The 24,297-nt window shown below is 33.9% G+C and overlaps 1 protein-coding gene across 1 annotated transcript in view; it reads left to right on the top strand.

Annotated features, from left to right (window-relative positions):
• The window catches only part of EIF3E (eukaryotic translation initiation factor 3 subunit E), a 48,212-nt gene that overhangs the window by 8,344 nt on the left and 15,571 nt on the right, over nucleotides 1–24,297 (top strand). The window contains exons 4-10 of the mRNA XM_006075685.3: nucleotides 3,222–3,264; nucleotides 4,323–4,427; nucleotides 9,906–10,031; nucleotides 10,706–10,830; nucleotides 21,237–21,363; nucleotides 22,388–22,489; nucleotides 23,673–23,782. Of these exons, the coding sequence (XP_006075747.1) occupies nucleotides 3,222–3,264; nucleotides 4,323–4,427; nucleotides 9,906–10,031; nucleotides 10,706–10,830; nucleotides 21,237–21,363; nucleotides 22,388–22,489; nucleotides 23,673–23,782 (738 nt within the window). The remainder of the gene's footprint in view (nucleotides 1–3,221; nucleotides 3,265–4,322; nucleotides 4,428–9,905; nucleotides 10,032–10,705; nucleotides 10,831–21,236; nucleotides 21,364–22,387; nucleotides 22,490–23,672; nucleotides 23,783–24,297) is intronic.

Below are 24,297 nucleotides of genomic sequence, written 5' to 3'. Positions count from 1 at the left end.
ATGTACATCTTTATCCATTCACCTGTTACTGGACATTTTATGTTTTCATAACAACTCGGTAACTGTGAATGGCGCTGTTATGAACATAGGGGTTCATGTATCTTTTTGAACTACAGTTTTGTTTATATATGTGCTCAGGAGTGGGATTGCTGGATCATACGGTAGCTCTGTTTTTAGTTTTTTGAGATGCCTCCATACCGTTTTCCACAGTGGCTGCACCAATTTGCATTCCCACCAACAGTGTAGGAGGGATTCCATTTGTCCACAACCTCACCAGCATTTATTGTTAGACTTTTAATAATGGCCATTCTCCCTGGTGTGAGATGGTACCTCATTGCAGTTTTGATTTGCATTTCTCTAATAATTAGCAGTGTAGGGCACATTTTCATATGCCTGTTGGCCATCTGTATGACTTCTTTGGAGAAGTGTTTATTTAGACCTTCATGTCCTTTTTCAATTGGGTTGCCTGCTTTGTTGTTGTTGAGTTATATGAGCTGTTGTATTTTTTTTTGTTTTTGCCACATTGGGTGGCATGTAGGATCTTAATTCCCCAACCAGAGTTCAAACCTGTTCCTCCTGCAGTAGAAGTGAGAAGTCCTGAACACTGGACCACCAGGGAATTCCTTTATGAGCTGTTTGTATTTTGGGAAATTAAGCCTTTGTTGGTCGTATCATTTGTAAATATTTTTTCCAATCACTGGATTGTCTTTTCATTTTGCTTATGGTTTCTTTTGCTGTACAAAAGCTTATAAATTTGACTAGGTCCTCTTTGCTTATTTCTGTTTTTATTTCTATTGCCTTCAGGTAACCTCTCCTTAATTTGAATTCTAAAATTCTCTTTTCTGGATTAATACAAACATTAATTCATGCTTTCTCTAGTAACTCAGTCTAAAAGTTCATGGTCTAAATGATGACTTTGTTTACTTTGCTTTATCTTTATTGTGTAGGGACCAAGAAGTCCTTAATTATAACTGATAATACTAAATGTTTTTAGAACTTCTTGACCAGTTAATCCAAATGTCATTATGCTGAGCACCTCCACCCCTCTTTCCAGGGACTTCTGGGAATGTCTGGAGATATTTTCGGTTGTTACAACTGGAGAGATGCTGCTGGCATCTAAAGAGAGGCCAGGAATGCAGCTGTACATCCTACAGTGCATCAGATACTATCCTCCCTTCCCCTTAAAAGAATCACCCAACCCAAAATGTCAGTAGTGCTGTGGGTGAGAAACTCTGTGCCTATGGAGGACCTGTTCGGGAAATCCTGAGTTCTCTTATCACATTGCATCATTCTCTCCTATCCTTCCATGCCCAGCCCAAGGAGGGTGGTGGAGAGCTGATAGGTTATTTTTTATTCGTGACTTCCTCTCAGCTAGAAGTAGACTTATTGTTTGGTTTCCAAAGAAAGCATGTTACCTTACTCTGACTTTACTAAGTGAAGACCTTTGTGTCATTAAAAATGTTTAAAAATAAAGTCCTCTAGTAAAATTGAATATTACCATCATGGAAAATCTTTTCTATCAGTATATTCACTTGAGGAGTTGTTCAGGATTTTACCATGTTGCACCTTGAGTTCTTATGATACATCATTGAACCAAATTTTTAGAGTGATTGGCTCTAAGTTTTATTTGTGATTTGAGAAAGTGTTACCGGATATTTCTTTTTAGAAAAGCAGCAAGTACTACAATGTACTTGCTATACGTACATACTATACATGTACATACTATGCTGCTGCTGCTGCTGAGTCACTTCAGTCGTGTCCGACTCTGTGCGACCCCACAGACGGCAGCCCACTAGGCTCCTCTGTCCCTGGGATTCTCCAGGCAAGAACACTGGAGTGGGTTGCCATTTCCTTCTCCAATGCATGAAAGTAAAAAGTGAAAGTGAAGTTCGCTCAGTGGTGCCCAACTCTTAGTGACCCCATGGACTGCAGCCTACCAGGCTCCTCCATCCATGGGATTTTCCAGGCAAGAGTGCTGGAGTGGGGTGCCATTGCCTTCTCCATATACTTTATAATATAAAGTGTGTAACAGAGTTCTTCACTGTGATCTACAGCATGTATTAAGTGAGGTGTTTTTTAAAAATCTTTTTATGTTAAAATTTTGTAAATGTTATTATAATATGCTCATATCCCCTCCCCATTAAACTTTCAAGTAAAATTATGCTCCCAAAGACATGCAACAGTATTCATTCTTGCAGTAAACATACGGAAATGGTTTCATTCTTGAAAATGTGCAAAAGGCGGGCAACTCTGCCACCTGTCATTTGTCCCTTGGTGTCTTTGTCACTAATTTGTTTTTTACTAGGCTGCCAGCATCTCAAGTTATGCTACTTTTAGAAAAGTTAAATTGGGTTTTTTGATACTTTGGTATGAACTGTATATTGATAGAATGTGTAGCACAGATAGCCTGTAAGTTAAGCATGATTTATTAGTCTTATAAATTTGCCAAATCACTGTTCTTATGAAAAATACTGGGGAGGGAGGAGGGAGAAGGGTTCAGGATGGGGAACACATGTATACCTGTGGCAGATTCATTTTGATATTTGGCAAAACTAATATAATTATGTAAAGTTTAAAAATAAAATTAAAAAAAAAAGAAAATACTAACATTGTGGAGGGCGGCAAAATTAATCTATAGGATTAATTCGTGCTTGTTTGTATTGTCTGTTTATTTCCTTCTCTATTCTAATATATTATCAATTAGAAATGTGTCCTCAAGAGAGCAAATAGCATTTTCAGTAGGTTACCACCTAAATAGATCTCACTGATGCCACTATAAGAATAGTCAGAATGTTCTGGTTTTATTACCTGAAAAACTGAGATCATGTGGTGAATCAGAACATATGATTTTCAATTAGGGCTTAAGAAATCTCAAAAGTGAAATTTTAAACTTTAGTTTTCCTTGAGTTCCTATTCCTTATGTTCAAAACATGTAATGTTCTGTTTATTTCTGCTGCTGCTAAGTCGCTTCAGTCGTGTCCGACTCTGTGCAACCCCACAGACGGCAGCCCACCAGGCTCTCCTGTCCCTGGGATTCTCCAGGCAAGAACCCACTGGAGTGGGTTGCCATTTCCTTCTCCAGTTTATTTCTGGAAGTCTTATTTTTAGTGTTAAATATTAAAGTAATTGTATGGCTTTATGTGAGTAATAAGATAGAAGTTGAATATGCTTGTTTTCTGTGGTCTGTGAAAGACAGTAATTTTTAAATTTTTTTTATTAAGGGATGGTCGGATGCTGTTTGACTACCTGGCAGACAAGCATGGTGTAAGTGGTCTTTTAAAAAACTGTTTAGTTGTCGTGTTGTAATAAAGGTACAATGCTGAATAAATAAATAATAAAGAACAATGCTTAATAGTTAGATTCATGGCTTGAAAAGGATGTAATTTCCCAATTAATGTGTTAGACATAAGACCAGGTATGTTTTTGAAGCTTTAAAAATTAGTCTTGATTGGAAAATAATACGCTTGTAATTACCTTTAGATAACATGTTAGCTTTTTGTATTTCTGACAAGTAGGTAAAACAGAACTAAATATGAATTAAAATGCCTTGAAGAATAGCAATAAGTAACACTTTGGCTACCTTGTGGAATGTAGTAGCCCTTGATGTTATCAAGACCTTTATAAATCCTCAGATAAAGGAATGTTGTTATAGGCTTACATAGTCATCTTCCAGTCTCCTTCCCTTGCATTAACTCAAAGTGTGTGTATAATCATTTGCATATAATTAATTATTTAGCTTGCATTCAAGTGTTATCTCTTATTTAACACATAATTATTGTAACAGGAGGCATGTTGACTACTGTGCATGATTACTTTTTCTAGTTTCTATGTAAAATGTTTTGATATATTTGTTAATGTTCTAGTTTGGAGCCTTTCTTTTAGATTTCTTCTCTTTCACTAGGTTTGCATCATAAACTCTAAAAATGGGTGTAATTTGGGGGCCAGTTTTTGCAGAGAACTGAAATTTACTGTACACATTATTTAAACAGAATCAGAAAATCTTAACAGGGATGCATGTGCTAGATAGTTGTCTAAGCTCCTTTACCAGCTAAGGGATTCACACATCAGACCTTCAGCTGTAGTTCAAGTTTGTATCACAACAGTGAAGGTGTTACAGTTCATAACTCAAGGCCAGAGCTGTGAATGTGAAATTCAGTAATTCCTAATATATATTTTAAGGGTCATATGGTTTTCTGATATTGGGCTGGGGGAGAGATCAATTTTTGAAAGAATTGCTATCTGGGGACATTTTAAAGAGTAAATGGTTTGAATCTTAAAACTCAAAATTAAGAAGCATAACCTAAGCTTTTTTCTTCTTGTAGTTCAGGCAGGAATATTTAGATACACTATACAGGTATGCAAAATTCCAGTATGAATGTGGAAATTACTCTGGAGCAGCAGAATATCTTTACTTCTTTAGAGTGTTGGTAAGTAATCTTTTCTTTTCCCTCTCTTTTGTAGGTTGCCTTGGTTCTTCAAAACAGGTCTATAGATTTGGGTCTGTCCATTAAGTTTTCAGCCATCATTGGCAAAAGAAAAAATAAACTTTCAACAAAAGTCAAAGAGAAACAGGAAACCTTATGTCAGGGCCTCAAAATTTGGAGGGAGATTTAGCTTGTCCTTGAAATCCAAAAGTAGGAACCACTAATGTGTCATTTTATGTATAGCTGTATGATTTTAGCATTAGTAAGAGTTCTATCATGTAATAGATTTGTTATAATAATACTGCCCAGCACAGTGAGTGGCACATTGTAGGTGTCATATTACTTAATTTTTAGTGAGTAAATCTATTATTGCTAATTTTAGTTCAACGTTTTATGCTGCACGTATTCCTTGAACTTGTTCTAAACAGCTATGGAATTCCAATGACATTTTAAAAAGATTTTATGCCTTAATAGTAACTTTTTCTACTTACTTCCCCCCCTCAGGTATGAGACCATAAATTTCAATTTTTTTTCCCCATTTTGTAGGGAGTAGATGAGTTTAAATGGTATTGCTAGATAATAGCAATTTTGTCTTATCTGACAAGTTGTAGTTTCATTGCTTTTGTCAGGTAAAGAGAGTTGTGTGAAGCTAAAGGAAAAATAAGGCTTCACACTGACAGATTTCTTTCTCATTCTGTCTTCTGTTTAGGTAATTATATTAATAAATGCCTTCTAAAATTTCCAAAATTCTTGTTTTAACTGGCCTCTCATTTGAGAAATTATAATTTGTTACTTTGGTTTAGTAAGAAACTGCTTACATCTCTGATAACTCTAGTTAATCCTAGAAGTTGGGAAATTACCTCTTAAGACAGGGACTTTTTGTTTTCTAACCTTGGAACAGTCCCTTCTTTCTGTCTCTCTTTTCTGGTACCTTTTTCTTTTAGCCCCACATGTCACAAAGAAAACATTCAATGGCTGCTATCTTTGGTTGTTTTCTAGGAAATTAAATTTTCCTTTTTTTGTAAGGGAAGGAAGAGTTTGGTGTTATTAAATAAATCTTATACTTTAAAAAAATACTTAGACAACTTTGTTTTTTAAAAGTACCATCCTTTCAAAGAAATAGATTTCACTTTATTTCTGAGTTTGATTTGGAGAAAAAAAATTTTTTTTTCTTTTACTCCTATTTGTAAATGAATTCTTAATTTGCAGTTTAGCTGTGGTTAGCTTGCAAGTGCATTAAAGGTAATGGATGATGCTAAATTTGTAGTGGCTTATCAGAAAATTCCATCAGTTTTACTTTTAATATTATGAAGAATTTAAGAGAGCAAAAGTTGATTACTTTGGAAATGTAAACAGCTTAGAAGAGGATTGTAAAATCAGAAGCCTGCTATGATTACAGGTACATGAAAAGAGTTGGTTATTCATATCATTTGTTAATGCTGGGAGTGAATTTTGAGAATGAAGATTTAGTGTCATGTTAGAGTTCTAGCACAGTAAATTTATTGTTGCTGCTCAGTGAGTGAATGTGCCATTTTGCTAAGACATGGAAACTTAAGGTACCTGCTGGAAATCCAGATATTGAAACTCTTCTAGCATATCCACCCTTGAAAGCAGGTTGGTATGAAGAGCCAACTGTAATGACATGGACTTGAGCCAGAGTAGTATGCATGAACCTTTTGGGAATTAAAAAACTTGCTGCACTGCTACAAAAAGCTTTTTATCCTAACATGTATTACATATTTTAGTTTTAATAGTATTATTATGTTTATGTAGTATGGGTTAGTCTGAAAATTTCTGCATGTGATTCATGTATGGGGCCTCCCTGGTGGCTCAGATAGATGGTGTATACTTTAAAAGTTTGCAGAGTTTTTATATTTACTTTTGCAAAATATGAAGATCTCAATTGGTTTCCTATCTTTAAAAAATTCTGGATTGATCTTAAGCTTTTGCATCACCTGGCAAATCTTATGATAGAACTCAGATGACATTCCAGTGGTTGAATACCATGGTCCAGATACAAAATTAATGTTTTATGTTAAGAATCAAAATACAGTGATTGGACAGTACTCAGAAATTAGGTGCAATTCACCTTAAACTTTTTGTCCCATCTTGTGCCACAGAAAAATTGAGTTACATGGAGTTGGTTATTTCATGTTGGCATATTGATAAAGGCTAACCAAGCTGAGTTTTAAGCTGGTTTATTTTATTTTTTCTTTTGATATAGATAGACACAATTATAAAATCTATGTATTTGAGATCTTCTTAATAGCAAAGATAAAAATCCTATATTAGATTTGGGATAAATAATATCAGTGTTTTTGCTTATTGGTTATTTAATTTTATTTTTTTGCAAAAGACCTGTTTTCATTTCTCAGTTCTTTCCTAGTAGTTGATTAGTCTTTTAAATCTATGGTTAGGGAAACATAAGCTATGAAAGAACCATTGTAACTATGATCTGAGATTAGAATTTGACTCTCTGAGTGACCTATTGTAGGTTAGTGTTGTATAAATTAAAGCTGTGTGACCCTAGAATCTACTTTTATTTTTAAAAGATTTGGTGGCTTTTAGAAAATACCAACTAGTACTTAAATGCACCCTCATTGACGGCGAAACTTCTTTGAATAATACTGTAAGAAATTCATTAATTTAAATTGAAATGGTGCAATAAATTTGGTAAGAATTTTGGAAATTTTTTTGTTTTGAAAGTTATTATCGCTGTATTTTAATTATTTTGTTAGAATTTGCCCTCACTGTGGTCTTTGGTCTGGCTTCGAAATATAACCGCTCCCCTCATCCAACAGCTATTTGAAATAAAAGTAATTTTAAGATGCTGGGACTGTTGGTGATCATATTTGTGTATGTGATTCACTTAGAATTTAAAATTTCCTACTCTTCAGTACTTGTCATTCAATTTAAAGGTACTTTTCCTTGACTCAAGAAAATTTGAGTAATGATGAGTTGCTGCTGCTGCTAAGTCACTTCGGTTGTGTGCGACTCTGTGCGACCCCATAGACGGCAGCTCACCAGGCTCCCCCATCCCTGGGATTCTCCAGGCAAGAACACTGGAGTGGGTTCCCATTTCCTTGAGTTGTTGGATTTTAAAATCTTTTCTTTTTTTTTTTTTAGTGTATTTATTTATTTTGAGTTTTAGAATCTTGACTGAAGATTTGGATCAGATGTGCTCTGCTTGATAATGTCACTGTAAAAGATGTGTATTTCATACATCGTTCATCCCATTTTAACATCTAAAATTGGGATGTGTCCTAAATTGACCTAAAGTAATTAATACACCTTAAAATTGATGACATCTTAAATTTCAGTGAAATATTAGTACTTAGATTTCTTTGTAAGGATCAAACATCTTCTCCTTTGTAATTTGAACAATAGTTTTATGATATTTGTGTCAGGTTTTTAATTTCAGTAAGTTTTAACATGCACATACCTGTGCAGCTACCACCAAATCAAGATAAAGAATATTTTACCCCAGAAAGACCCCTTGTTTCCATTTGCAGTCATACCTCATCTCTTGTTCATCTACTGATTGGTTTCCATCCCTATTAAAGTGGCCTTGTAGAATTTCATTTTAAGAGGAATGATATTTTTAAGCTTGTGCCTGGCATATTTTGGCTAGCAAGTTTTTGAGATGTGTTTGTGTTGTTGTATGTATCAGAAGTTTGATTCTTTACGTTCTAGGAATATACTAGTTTTTCTGTTCATTCATTAATAAACATTTGGATTAGTTCTGGGTTTTGTCTGTTTCAAATAAAGATAATGAATATTCATATACAAGTTTTTTGTGGACATAAATTGTAACAATAATAAGAACCAGTGGTTTCATTATGTTTCCGATTTTAATTTGCAAATTCAGTCTCTGCTATTTGCCTGTTCTAAGAGTTTGTCTGTTTTAAGAATTTGTTATATATTTTTCAGTATATTTGAATTAGTTATTGCCGTCAAAGGAAGAAGCTCAGTATAGGCTGAGTCTGAATTAGGTGTGGTCTTAATCCTCATAGTTAAGGCAGCCTGTGGTACTCTGTATCGTCATTTCTAGTCTCATTGTTTTGGTAATGACTCATATTTTCTGAGTTTGTATTATGTGTCAGATGATGATGTAATCATCTTTACATGTATTATGTCATCTAACTCATACAACAATTGAGGTGGGTTCTGATAGTATCTTCATCCTATAGATGAGGAAGCTAAAGCACAGATGGCTCAGCTGTTCATAGTGGTAGAGCCAAAATTCTTAGTTTTTGGATTTCCAGTCCTGCCCATATAATTTTATTTAACTTGTAATTATGATATGTACTAATGGTACTTTACAGTTAATACCACCATGTAAATGCTTCAGTGAAAAAGGTATTCTGCCTCCAGTACACTCACTTGCTTCTGCTGCTTTAGCACAGTTCAGAGTCATTATATAATTCACTTTTCTTTGCCTTGCTTTTTGAGAGTCCGGCTTTACTTGTTTTTGTTGGTAGCCTAGTCCGTATAGGTGTTTGGGTTTATGATACTCTTCCTCCAATGGCAAGAGGAGATAGCATGGCCCTCATTTCTCTTTTTTTGTAGGTTAAAATTGCAGTGTGAAATTTATAGCTTTTATGAATAGAGGTATAATTTTCAACAAGTTATGCTCTCCATGCATCATTTCTGCCCTCATTTTTAATGAAGATAAAAAATTTTTATTTACCTTTCATGGTATTAGGATTGTGTAAGAAAATGAACTTCTGTTGCTCATTGCATATTCCTTTGATAATTATTAATGTTATTAGCCAGTACACCTGCTTTTCTTTTTGTGACTTTTTCCATTTGTATCGTAATTCAGAAAGTTTTTTGTCCTGAAAATTTTTTTTAAATTGTAAATGAGATCCACAAGTCTTCATTTCCACATCTTTACTCCAAATTTTTAGCAACAAATTGCTTCTGAATCTTAAATCTTGGCAAAGATTTAGGGCTCTAAAATTCAATTAATTGTGTATGTGCTGTGTACTTAGTCACTCAGTCGTGTCCAACTCTTTGCAACTCCATGGACTATAGCCCACCAGACTCCTCTGTCCATTGGGATTCTCTAGGCAAGAATACTGGAGTGGGTTGCCATGCCCTTCTCCATGGGATCTTCCTAGCCCAGGAATCGAACCCAGGTCTCTTGCATTGCAGGCAGATTCTTTACCATCTGAACCACCAGGGAAACCCTGATTAAAATTATCTGAAATGGATTATGCTAAAACACTGGTGCTGTATCCTAGTTTTAGGTTACTCTTTATTTTCTGATCTAGACTGAATATCGAAGACCTGAGTATTTTTAGTAAATTAAGTTAAATGAAAGCTGTTTGAGTCAGCTTAACCAGTGTGATCCAAATAAAGGGCAGTTTTGGGAAGAGAGCTTTAGATTTTTTAGTAGGCTGGGTGGATATGTAGGGTTTAACATTATCTATTCCTCCAGAGTATTCAGAATATAATTAATTATGATGGCTTCAACAGGTTCCAGCAACGGATAGAAATGCTTTGAGTTCACTCTGGGGAAAACTGGCCTCTGAGATCTTAATGCAGAATTGGGATGCAGCCATGGAAGACCTGACACGGCTAAAAGAGACCATAGATAATAATGTGAGTTACACCTTTTTAAGGTGATTCTCTGAAATTTCTATGTATCCTTCATACTTCTTAATAGGAAAAGCACTGTGTACTTTTAAAAGGAAGGAAGAATGGGAGGGAGGAAGCTAAACTAAAATGTTGACCTGACTTAAAAATCACAGTGGGTTAGTGGGTTGATTAATTTTACTGAATCTCCTTGAAGGAAGTTCTCAAACTTCTTTTGGCTCTTAGAGAAAATAACTCCGCTTTCATTTTTGTTAGAGCTGTAATGCCTCTTTTACCTGTTTCAGTGGAAGAGACATTAAACTCTTAGTGCTACTTATTGAAAGTCCTATGCAGAAGACATTTTTCATCTCCTATTAGTATCTAATAAAACCTCTTTTTATGGAGTATTAATTTAGTGCTTGCTTTTAAAAATGTTTTCTGAAATGAGTGTAACTTAGAGGCTCTGTAAAAATGGCTTAGTGGACATTGTTGAATTTGTCTCTGAGAACAGGGAAATTTTGAATGTCAAGGGTCATGTAGAGAGCAGAGTAGTATAGGAGATTGGACTTTGATTGTAAGAATCACAGTGTGCATGCTTTAGAAGGTTCTCATTTTAAAATTCCAATATTAGCAATAATTTATTCCCTTTCGTCTTTTTCATATATTAATATTTCCTTTGTATACATTTTTTAATCCTTTAGTCTGTGAGTTCTCCACTTCAGTCTCTTCAGCAGCGGACATGGCTTATTCATTGGTCTCTGTTTGTTTTCTTCAATCATCCCAAAGGGCGCGATAACATTATTGATCTCTTCCTTTACCAGCCACAGTAAGTTATTTCACTGTTTGTTTTTTTTTTTTAATATTTATTTGTTTCTTTATTTGGCTGCACTGTGTCTTTGTTGTGGCCTGCGGGAGCTTTTAGTTGTGGCATGTGGGATCTAGCTTCCCAACCAGGGATTGAACTGGGCCCCCTGCATCGGAGCTGCAGTTTTAGCCACTGGACCACCAGGGAAGTCCCCACTGTATAATTTTCACTTTAATTATATGAAATCAAATGGGATTTTTAAAATTTAAAATGTACTTCTAACATTTAAATTTGTTTTCACATTTTTTTCCCTTCTTCATGTGGTAGATGTGCTTGTTCATGGAAAAAACTTACATATAACTCTTAAGTAAATTATTTGATAAAAGTATATTCTGATCCCTAAAGTGCTCTTTAAGTGTGGTCCCTGGGCCACCAGCATCAGTATTTTGCAGAATCTTATGCCTTATCCTAGAAGAACTGAATAGAATCTTCTGTGTAACAAGAATCCAGGTAATTCATACTTGCATGAAAGCTTCAGAATTAAAAGACTTTAGGCTGTATTATTTGGAAGGAAGATAATACATCCCAGGAATCCCTATTATATCATCTTTGCTCTATCATCCAGCTTTTGGTAACAAGAAATACACTGCTTTGTGAACTATACTATTCTATTATTAGGTAGAAGTCATTTTTAAAATTTATTCTTCCATTTGAGATAAATGCCTCTGAATCTTCTACCTGTTATTTCTTAATATTTTGGTTGGAGCAACAGAAAACAAGGCTTACTTTATGAAAATATTTCAGATACCTGAAGATAATTTTCCTTATTTTTCTTTCCTTCAAGCTAAATATCTCTGATTTTATCAAGTAATGTAGTTTGTTACGTTCTTTAGTATTATGGCTACTGTTCTTAGATAACCACCGGTTTATCCATAGCGTTTTTTAAAAATCTGTATGTTTAAAATTGAAAGCTTATTCTAGAATATCTAAGCTTTATAGAAAGCAGTGGCAGTATTAGCTTCAGTGACCAGTGCATATGCTTTTATTAATTTAACCCAAGATTTCATTAACTTTTGTTTCTGGGTGTGATTTATTAACTGCATTGTTGGCTAAATCACACATAAGTACTTTAAGCCATATTTCTGTTATTTTTAACCTAAATTAAGATAGAGATCCTAATACATTCCACTTGATTTTTGCTTATTGTTGTCTGTCAGATTAAGATTTTAATTTTTTTCTAAAGTGTGTATTTACTTTACAGAAGTATAGTTTAGGAATTGATGGTGTAATACCCTTTTAATATAAAATCAGTGAACATTGAATAACCTGTATTTTTTGTGTGATTTTTCTGAAGTTTTGAAAATAAGGCAGTAGCACTCTAGCAATATTTTTACATAAGTTGATGAAATGTAACCATCTAAACTGAGCACATTAGTAACCATGTTCCTTAAATGCTCAGTTTATTAAGGGTTTAAGACTGAAATATTTGACTTCTTCAGTTAAGTTGGTAACATGAGCATCTGAACTTTAAATTTAAGAGAAATTATTGGTGGTGATAAAGATGAAAAATATTTGCCAACCAAGAAGTGTCAGTAATTTTTAAATGTAGAAACAGGGAGCCATTTTTAAATGGTATACATTGTGTTTTCTCCATTAAATGCTAAATATTCCCCTGAATCTGGCAGATAGAAGCACTTTTATCAGAAATCGGCTTGGCTTATTTTCTGTATTAATATTATAACTTATGTTCAGCATTAGTGTATTTAGTCAGTATTTGCATGATAGTGAAAGTTGCTCGGTTGTGTCCGACTCTTTGTGACCCCATAGACTATATAGTCCATGGAATTTTCCAGGCCATAATACTGGAGTGGGTAGACTTGACCTTCTCCAGGGGATCTTCCAAACCCAGGGATCAAACCCAGGTCTCCCGTAGGTGGGTTCTTTACCAGCTGAGCCACAAGGGAAGCCCTTGTATCATGATACACTAGTCCAGTTTGTTAAAACTGAACACAGGCAAGGAAGTTTTTGTAACAGGAAATTTTTTTGATCTTTCCTTGAAAAAGCAAAAACTACATGGCATTAAGTGAGGTAGAAGACAGTGTATGACTCCAGCATTAAATTTTAAATGTAAATTACAAGAGATAAAATTTTTTATAACTTAACATGGTTTACAGTTATTTATTTCATTAGAGATTATAGCATTCAGATATGCCATCTAGGTTCACCATAGTCGCTAAGGCATAAAAGCTTGTTTCTATCTGAGCTGCTGTTCCTCCTTAAAGAAACCCTCTTTGTAGGAAATTGAACGTTGCTCAGTCTTGTCTTGCCTAGGACTGTATAGTTCCTAGGGTTGCAAAGGAACCCTAGGAACTATACAGTCCATGGAGTTCTCCAGGCCAGAATACTGGAGTGAGTAGCCTTTCCCTTCTCCAAGGGATCTTCCCAACCCAGGGATCAAACCCAGGTCTTCTGCATTGCAGGCGGATTCTTTACCAGTTGAGGCACCAGGGAAGCCCCCAAAATTTTATAGTTGCATACTCTTTGCTGGATGTAATAATAGATTGTAATCTGGAAAGTTAAGTTATAGTACATTTGTTGCATTAAGTAAGCTCTTAGAAAAGGTTAAAAAAGGAAAGTCACTGTGTACTAAAGTAAGATCCTACAAGGATGTTATATTTTTTTCTGACTTTTGGTATAGGAAGCCCACAACTTTATTTGGTAGTATTTTAGGGGTTTATTTGCAAAGAAAAAAGCTGAACCAACCTCAAAAAAACTGACATACCATCATTTGCTATGAGAAGTGCTAAGAGGACTAAGAACATGAAACATTGACCAGATTGTTCTGACCCTATAGGTTGAATATTTATATAGGAAGTTATGGAGTACAGAAGATTTCTTTATGAGTACTTGGAATCAGGATAGAATATTAATTTATGTGACTAGAATGTTTAATAGCACCATCAGATTAACATATCCATTTCCACAATATTTTTGTCACTAGGTCTATCCAGGATCCAGGTCAGGAGCATGTTTTGGTGTGTATGTCACCCTAAATATTTGAGTGGGCTTTTCCAAGATTTGCTTTTTTCTATACTTCTCTTTTTATGATTCTGTTTCAGATCACTACCTCTCACTTTGCTCCCATCTTCTTTCTTTCCCGGTCCCCAGTATTGATTTAAATATTTTTATCAAGTTCTCAAGTCTTCCTAATAATGATAGTTTTCTCTTACTAAATTGATGAGCACTACCTATCTTTAATTTTAAACTATCCATGCCTGTGGTGGATTCATTTTGATATTTTGATATTTGGCAAAACTAATACAATTATGTAAAGTTTTTAAAATAAAATAAAATTAAAAAAAAATAAACTATCCATGCATCTTCTGAAAAAAGATGTGAGAATTTCAAATTCAAAAATTAAGGATATAGTTCTCAGTATTTATGGAGGTTAATCAGACATGCATTCAAATGAGGAGAGATTAAAAATAAAATTGTTATGTAGTATTTTGCCTCCCTTCTGAATAATAAACCTGTAAGATTGTCTTATGAATTTATTAATATCTCTAAACTCATGAGTGCAAAGTATGAACCTTCCCTAAATGAGCAAATTTGATTCAGACATTAGATACTGTAATAGCTGGCTCTAATCTTGGTACCTAGCACGTGGGTTATAAGGACAGGTTTTCTTGTACAAAGTCATAGGGATCCCTAGGAATTGGCCTTCCACGCTACTACTTATGGGTAGACTCACTCTCCTATAGTTTTTATAGTTTCATGTGTATCCAGAGAGGAATATTATTGAGCTGATTTTAAAAACACATCTTTAAATAAAGTAAACAAGAAAAGTAAAAATATTCAAACCCACTGTAAAAATTCTATAATACAGATCAAGGGGAAATAGTATGGATTCGTTCTTGACAACTTTATGGCTTTTATATAATTAAAACTATATTTAATTCCTTAGTAGAATCATTTATTATAAATAGTAGAAATATAAAGGTAGTAGTTGAGATAGCAGAAAGTTTTGTTGAAGATAAAAAATCAAACTTATAAAGGAAAACAATGCAAAAAATATTTGTTTTTTAAATTTTAAAGTAACATAAAGGTTCATGGTTATAGAAATATAATTAAAATAACAACTTAGAATTAAGACAGTTAATTATGAAGCTGTACTCTGTAAGTAGGCTTAATGCTTTCATTTGTATTTCCATGGGTTCATGTATAAAAAAGAATAACTTAGGCCATTAAAAATCTCTGAATAAGTTTTTAAAAACTAGAAATTTCATAGCATGTGCTTCCTGGACAAAAATACAGTAAAACTGGGCATTAAAAGTTTTATAAATAACTGAATCAAAGAGATTAAGTGTTATAATTATGAAATACCTGCCAAAGCAGCACTCAGAAATTAGTTCATAGCCTAGAATACTTGTTCAACTTTTAAAATCTTGATTAAAAGTACAGAAAAAGAGAACAAAGGCAGTGAAAATAAAATTAGCAATGTATTAGTAAATGTTAAACATTTTCATCCTCCCAACTCAGTATTACAGCTTTAAAATTTCTCCAAAATATGGTGCTTATCATCTTCACTTGCCATAGGGTCAGGTTGCCATCATATTTTCTTCCTCATTAGTAATGTCTTAATGACATATTCTCATTTTTGCCTGATTATAACTTTTTCATGTGAGAAAACACCCAGTTGGCTTGACAGATTATTGTTTCATTCATTTTCCTAGGTTGCATATTCTTTAAGTAGAGTAGGTTTTAGTAAGTACTGTGTAATTTGCATTTGTGTCTCTACAGTCAGTATGTCTTTTTCAATTGTCATTGGTATATAGTAGGTATTAATGGAGAAAGTATCATATTTTTCTGTTTTTAATTTCTAATAGCACAGGAATACAATTTAATGTGGTTCATTGAGTATATATTAAATTGATAGTTTATATAGATTGTGATTTCAGGCTTTTTTCAAGTACAAAAAGTACTGCGATGATTATTTATACATTTGTCCTTGAAGTGAAAGTTTAGATGCCAGAGCCAGTTGAGTCTCTTACATCATGTACATTATCATTTCTGCCATAATTTATTCTGAATCTAAAATGGAGATGATTTACACGTTTGAAAATGTTGAACTTTTAAATGTAATATAATATGTAAGATAAGGTATCAAATGTAAGCTGGAACAGTGTTCGTAGGCTATTAGAGATGAGGCTTTGCCACCAAACGTAGATGCTATTTAGTAAGAAGAATGCATATGTAATACAATGCTCTCGTTACTCTCCATTTGTAAAAAAAGATTCAAAGTTCAGTTAGCAAAAGAATGTTTGATTTGTTTTCTAAATAAAAAAATGTGTATTTCCTAAGAAATTTCAAGTTTTACTGTTAACAGTCAACTATATCGTGTCCAGAATTTATTCTCACTTACTATCTGCTGTTATTTTTCCAAAACTTCCTAACTGTTCCTGACAAGAAAACTTTTTTATGCAAGTATTTTACTTGCTTTAGCTTAGGATGATCTCTAAAAATCCATCCTCTGCAGTTATAGTAAGTCTAGCCTTTTTAAATTTTTTTAGCCTTTCTGGAAATACCCTTTTCTTCTTTTTGTACCAATTCAAAGCCTGCCTGTTTTTCAAGATCCAGCTCAGGTTTACTTCCTACATAAGGTGCTATATATTGTGCCTACCTTATACTTGAAGTTTAATTAATGTCTTTCTAAAAAAAACTTAAAATTGCCTTATCACCCTAACTAGATTATAAGCATGTTTGAGAGGAGAATTTTATTTGGTGGTTTATTTTGTCTTATCCTTTGATTACTAAACATTCTGACATAATTAAAAAATAATGTAAGAACACTTCCATAAAATGATACAATCAGAGCAGGGTTGTGCTAGAGAAAGAGTAAACTTTCTTATTTGACCTTCCTGAAATTGCACTTCAGAACACAATAAATACTGAACCTCTTATTTAAAGGAAACATAGTTTTAAGTTAGATTTCAAAAATAGAGAAGGTATAGGCTCTTTTCTTACATAGTTTATAATCCAAACAAATAACACAAGTAGCTTAAGAACATATTTAACTAAATATAGATGTATTGTGCCGGAGAAGGCGATGACACCCCACTCCAGTACTCTTGCCTGGAACATCGCATGGATGGAGGAGCCTGGTAGGCTGCAGTCCATGGGGTCGCTCAGAGTCGGACAGGACTGAGTGATTTCACTTTCACTTTTCACCTTCATGCATTGGAGAAGGAAATGGCAACCCACTCCAGTGTTCTTGCCTGGAGAATCCCAGGGATGGGGGAGCCTGGTGGGCTGCCGTCTATGGGGTCGCACAGAGTCGGACACGACTGAAGCAACTTAGAAACAGCAGCAGCAGCAGCAGATGTATTGTGCATGTTAAACAGTATAAATTTATGACACTTACCAGTGAGACCTGGAGAAGTTAGAAGAAGATGAAAATTGATTTGACTTTTAAATTTTGATTGATAAAGAAGAAAGGAGATGAAAGAAGTAGAACAGAAAAGCACAGTGGTTACTGGCAGGCTGTTAAATAGCAATACCTATGGTTTTTTATATTTGAACTAAATCATATGATTACTGATCCTTAGTTTACACTAAGATGACTTGCCCAGAATCACCCGTAATCCTCACTCCCTTCCTTTTTGTACTGATCAATATAGATAATTTGCACCCATACATAGACAGGATCACTGCTTTCCTAGCAGGTAGGAATTCCCTGCTGTGTTTGGAAGTCTACTGTGGTAATGCTGTATACCAAAAGCTATGGACCGCGAGCTAAAAACTGTGGCCCATTTCCTTTTTTCTCATGGCCTGCAATCTGAGAATGACTTTTGCATTTTAAATGGTTAGGAAAAACAGTGAAAAGAGTAATATTTTGTGATGTGAAAATTATGAAATTACAGTTTTAATGTCATTGATCTATATTGATCTATCTGATCTGTGCATGTATAAAGATAGATGGATATAGAGAGATACAGAGATGATCTATATCTGCTTTCGGACAGTAACAGCAGAGTAGAATTGTTGTGACGGAAATGGTCATACGTTGTTGCACTTGCCTTGCTTCACTGCTGCTCAGTGCTCTTTGAATCCCAGTGATGCTGCCCTAGTGCCTGGCCCTTTTCAAGTGTCATGTGTATCACCACATGGCAGCATTTTATCAGTGCATACTCACCATGTCAAAACAGCAGGAGAAAAGTGGATTTCAGATGTGCTTAAATTTTAAGGCACAATACACTGGAAATATTTTGTGTCAAATTAGAAAGCAAAGCATTGAATTGACAGTGTAGATACGCTAAAAGTGTACAGTGTTCATCCATATAATCAGGCTGTAAGCACTCATTACAGTATTCCCAACTGATTACAAAGCAGCTCTCAGAAAAATTAGGAAATTTAAAACAATATTGCAGCAGAATTTCCTCACAAAATTAAGGAAAATGAGGCTTCAACCAAAGAAAGTTTCTGAACAGCTCTTTTGTTAACCAAGTAAGGAAAGCCATTTACTAGTTATTTTCAGTTGCAGCAGCCAAAAAAATATGTCCAGAAAAAAAGAATTGCTTTAAAACTTATAGCCTTCTACTGAGAACTGTTCCTCAGAACTGAAGATATTGGGAGCACATAAGTAGTCAATTAAAAAATAAAGTATATGATTTTTTAGTGATTTCTTAGATTCTGTTGATAGATGTTTATCATTATGGCTAGTTGTTGATTTGAGGAATCACTGTTGGAATTTGAAGTGTCTGAAGAACATGCCTTTATTATGAATAGTCTGTGGAACAACTACAGTTGAAAATATTTTCAGAGTTAAAAAAACACTAATTTAGTACAACCTGAAGTGGAATCTGCTAAACTGTGTTAAAAATATTGGTGGCAAATATATGTGGGGGAGAAAATTGCTTATTATTGGACAAATTTACAAAGCTTGTGAAAATGTGAGGTGTTGAAAGCCTATAGTTGTCCATTGCACTATACATTTCCATGTATTTTGTGGAAGATACCTGAATCCATGGTGTATTATTAAACCATTAGCATCAACAGTGAGCTTCATTTTCTTTTGTGGGCTTAACTGTTCGCGGTCCCTGAGTTTCTGTTTGATCAATAGAATATCTTGACTTTCCCTAGTACCACAGTGATAAAATGGCTTTGCAGTGGCAAAGTTTTATTGTGACTTTTTCTAGGTTGGAGTAAGATGGAAATTTTCCTAAAGAAAAAATTGCCCTCAACCACTATGAGCAAGCCCTGGATGGCCCTGGAAGTTATATTTTGGTATAGACTTAACGTTTCTTAGTTCAACCTAAAATTACAAATCTGAACAGTACTTATATGCAGACTTATACTGCAGCAGGCATTTGATGATCAATAACATAGTATGAATCCTAAGTAATGTCTAGCTGCTTTAACCTTTCCTGTTCTTTCAAAAGTCTAAAGAAGAAATGAGACCTTCATTCCCACACACATTTGTAGCAGATACATTTTTTTAAGCTCAAGTTACATTTCCAAAAAGTTTTAGATCTCATTGTAAGTACAAAGGAAATTTCTGTGTATGAAAATCCATCTAACTGTGCAGTTGAAATAGAAATGATTTATTTGCAATGTAATGATAGCTAAAAGGCAGTATCAAAAATCTTAACAGAATTCTAAAAAAGCCTTCCCCAAGTGATAAATATGCTAAATTAAAGTCTTATCATTGATATCAATGTTTGGTAGTACCTGCATACATTAAAAAATCATTGTCAGGTTAAATATGTAAAATCTCATTACAGATTAGCATTAACAGATAAACATTTGTAATAAATTTTAATAGGGATCTCTAAATTTGAACCCAATTAAGCAAAGTTGGAATTTTACTATTTTTATTAGTAGACTTGAATTATAAATATTTGTAGTCAGCTATTATATTTTTGAGTTTTTATAAAGTTTTTTAGAAATTTGTTTTATTTTTATATAGGTGCCTGATTAATATTCTGCGTCTTGCCTCTTGACCTACAAAACCTAAAATATTCATTATCTGGCCCTTCACAATAATTTTCTAACCCAGCTATATACTCAAATAGAGAGAAATGATTTCTTAAGGACATCATTTTCCAATAAAAACAGTGAAATTATACATGATGCAATAATACAGAGAAAGGATAAGTAAAAAGGAGGGGGTTACCATCATATAAAATAAACTTTAATCTTGTATGAATAAATCTATGAATGAGTTGCATAAATGTCTACTAAAACTACCTACTTCAAATCTGATTAAGAAAACCAATCATGCTCTCCTATATATACCATGTCTCTGGTAAGAGTATTGAGGCAGTCACTTGTACTGAACAACAAAAATTGCATTTAAAATTTTCTGCCTGAAACTCATACTTAATTTTTCAGATAATGAAGCTTTTAGCTGATTTATTTAGTTATCTTTTCTTAGAAATTGTTTTGTTCTTGAGTTAATGTTGATTATTTTTATACCTTGCCTTGTTTAGAGGGAATTTAAAGAGGAGTAAGTGGAACTAGATTTTATCTAAATGTTAGGTTATTATCAGATTGTAGGGTCCTCTGATGAGTTCAAACAACATTTTATGGCGTATCTACAATATGACAAAGTATAGAGATTTATTAACATTATAATCTGGGAGACCTTGGGAGATAAGGTTTCTCTCTGGACCTTGAAGAATGGCTAGCATTTAGACTTTCAGAGGGATGTGTTTGGGAGAGCAGTTCATGTGGAGTGAGCTTTAATGAGAAGTGAGGAAAGCAGGAGGCAGTCAGTGGTATGCTGGGAGATAGAGCTAGATGGGTACTTTGGAGCTTGAAGATTCAACTAAGAGAAATGGACTTTATTGACAAATATTTCCAACGTGGTGCTCAAAGGTTCTTACTGGATAAAAATTAGAGAGCTGTAAAAGGAAATTGAGCAAAAGAAATACAGGATAAATACCGAATGACCAGGGTGGTCAGCTGCTTATCATCAGAATAGTTTCCAGTCTTCCATCCCCTGAAATTAATTGTTTTTAATTCAATTTGTGTAAGCGCCTGATTCTCTTAATTATAAGGAGTGTTTTGCACATAGCTTTTCATAACATTTGTTCTTACAGGTAAATGAAATCTTTTGAAACAGACTGATGGCTTATATAAGAGCCTTTCAAAATCCTTTTACTCAGCAGTGGTAATAGAATTATTTACCTCTTAAGTGAGTCTCTCATCTCACTCCAAATTGAGAAATACCAGCTAGCATTCTTACCATTTAAACTTTTTCTTGGTGAAGATGGCCCTAATAATACTCATTTGTAATTTTTTTACAATCCTTGGTTACTGAAACAGTGCAGTCTGACAGGCTGCTCAAGTGTTTTCTTTAAATCACAGATGATTATAGATCTATAAAACTTGGTAAGTTACTAAGTAAATTGCGTGTTTTTATTTAGGTATCTTAATGCAATTCAAACAATGTGTCCACATATTCTCCGCTATTTGACCACAGCAGTCATAACAAACAAAGATGTTCGAAAACGCCGGCAGGTGCTAAAAGATCTGGTCAAAGTTATTCAGCAGGTAAAAAGTAAAATCTTTATTGATTTTTAAAATGTGCCTAAACTTTAACCTCTTTTTCTTGAAGAAGTAGGACTCTTAGTTCTTAACGGTGAAAAGAGTGAAAGTGAAAGTCGATCAGTCGTGTCCCACTGTCCTCAACCCCGTGGCCTATACAGTCCATGGAATTCTCCAGGCCAGAATACTGGAGTGGGTGGCCTTTCAGGGGATCTTTCCAACCCAGGGATCAAACCAGGGTCTCCTGCATTGCAGGCAGATTCTTTACCAACTGAGCTATCAGGGAAGCCCCTGTTGGTAGGCTAAAAATCTTTTAAAAAATAGGAGGAAAATATACATGAAAAGAGCCCCAAGTGGGCATATGCTGCCTTTCAGTTCAAGATATATTTATGGTAGATGTGGCATGAATGAATACTGCTCTCTGCTAGTTGGATACTTAATATATATTGTATATTAGTGTTGCTCTTACTGCATAAAGTAAAGGAGATCCGGAGCCTGGATTTTTTTTTTGAAGGACACTACCTATATAATACCAAAGTAGTTAATCTTTACATAATTTTAATAGTACCTATCTTGTGCAGAAGCTATAGCACTACTGCTTGGTTTTTAGTGAATATAACTAAACAATAACTCAACAATAACTAACTGTGGGTTCAAAAAGAACTTAAATATTTATTTTATCTGAGAATAATTTAGATAGAAAAAGGCAGTTTTATTCATCAGAATATGAATACACTTTTACTTGGAGAAGTTCATCACTGTTTATTGACTAAGGGAGACTTGGCTGTAGAGGAATTTGAAAGCTTTTGGAATGGTTCTAGGATGACCATTTAGAGAACTTGGTTTAGAAGGCATTATAAGGTTAAGATGTGGCTATGAATTAGGATATGAGCAGTTGCTTTGAGAAGATAGTACTTGGTAATTTGTTAGAAACTAATGGTAAGGGAGGAGAAAATAGGAAGATTGGGGGCTGTGTACTACTAAACAGTGTTGAATCAAATCCAGCTTAACCTTTGACTTAATTTTACAGGAGTCTTACACATATAAAGACCCAATTACAGAATTTGTTGAATGCTTATATGTTAATTTTGACTTTGATGGGGCTCAGAAAAAGCTAAGGGAATGTGAATCAGTAAGTATACATTTTTGCTTACAAATTAATAATTCTTTAATTTGGGGGTATTATAAGAATTAACAGGGTTTTATTAATTATGTCAGAAATGTTTATTAATCTTAAAATGGCAGACTGTTTAGAAATGTGTTGGGTCGAAGACATTTCTAATGTTATTAATATGTGTCTACCCCTTTTGTTAACAGTTGATTAAAACATTAAGGGCTTTATAAATTCACACATAATTTCATGTCTTATCCTGAATGAATAAAAATATGTGAAATGCTTTATATGTATAAGCAAGATTATATCAAGTTTTACATCACATTTGTGATTCCAGCTTGTTACATAAGCAGGCCTAATTTGAAATTTTTCTTACGATTGTATTTTAACATTTGCTATAAATCAGTCAAGCTAAGAGTGAATTTTTAAACTAGTGTCTTCTGTTAGCTGGCAGAAACTAAGGTACTGTCAGAGCATCTGAAAAAGTTGGGCTTACAGTCTTTTTTCTTAGTAAGTTAGTTTGCAAGTTTTGAAAAACTAAGGATTACTTGTTAAATGCATTTACCAAATGTGTAAGTAAGTATACCTTTAGAGATGATTTTCAAACATTGAACAAAATTTGTAACAACTTGGGTATATGTAGTATAGCAACTTGTGTACATGCAGTCAAATGTGACATTATTAAATATTGGTGTTTATTGTAATACTAAGTAGGCCGTGCCAGGCAGTGGGGCACTTGGTTGCTGTTCTTGAAGTTAAAATATTCTCTTTTAATTATGATACATCTGTGAAATAGGTGTCACCCTTTGAATTTTTTTCTCCTGTGGCTTTCCGCTCTACTTATTATCACAGAAGTATGCATATCTTTAGTCCATATCTACTTTAAAAAGCTGGAAATACATTATCTACAGAGCATTTCTATAGATTAATGACAGGACAAAGCTTCTTTGTCATAAGGCTGATCAGGTCATCAGTGGAACAAGGAAATGTAGTTTTTAGCATTCATTTTCTTCTTATTTGCATTTTTAGAGACTTGAATATAGTGTTGTGAAAAGTGCTATGAAGTAGAACCTGTGATATTAGATGAGAGAGTTGTAGTGAAAGGAATAATGAGTAAAGAACAAAAAACATATTTGAGACAAATTTTTAAAATTGCTCATCAGCACTTATAATTTTTTCCTCTTATATTTTATTCATATAGGTACTAGTGAATGATTTCTTCTTGGTGGCTTGTCTTGAGGATTTCATTGAAAATGCCCGTCTCTTCATATTTGAGACTTTCTGTCGCATCCATCAGTGTATCAGCATTAAGTAAGAATACTTATTTAATTTATACTTTCTACTTTTAAATTCCTATAAACTTTTCATTTATTGTAAAGTTGCAGTTACCAGGATTCCAGTTAATTGGATTTCTATTGTATTTCTCTGTGCTATAGTAGAAAAAGGAAATGTCATAGTGATTTATTAAAAATCCTAACTTTTGTTTGAATTCTGGGATGCTTCAGATCCTTCTTATTTTCTATATGTGTGGGAAAGCATGATTTTTGAAAATTACTTGAAGGCAGTATTATGATTGTCAGAGAGTTACCTTTTAAAAGAATACTTTTATACCATTACATAGGGAAAAAAGAGCGATGACCAGTTTTAGAATGGTTTTCAACAGGAGTTCACTTAAGGAATTAGTCCTTAGTAAATTGGAAATGCTGTTGAAAAGACCACATTTGGTAATTATTTCAGTTAGTTGAATTAATTTTATTTAATTATATATTTGAATTCTCATAGTAAACTCCTGTGACATCCTAAAATGTTGAAACATGGAAAAGTTA

Source organism: Bubalus bubalis, chromosome 15 (genome assembly GCF_019923935.1).
Source record: "Bubalus bubalis isolate 160015118507 breed Murrah chromosome 15, NDDB_SH_1, whole genome shotgun sequence".
Classification (NCBI taxonomy): Eukaryota; Metazoa; Chordata; class Mammalia; order Artiodactyla; family Bovidae; genus Bubalus; species Bubalus bubalis.
Note: the sequence above shows the minus strand (reverse complement) of the source record. Positions and strands in the feature narration are given on the sequence as shown.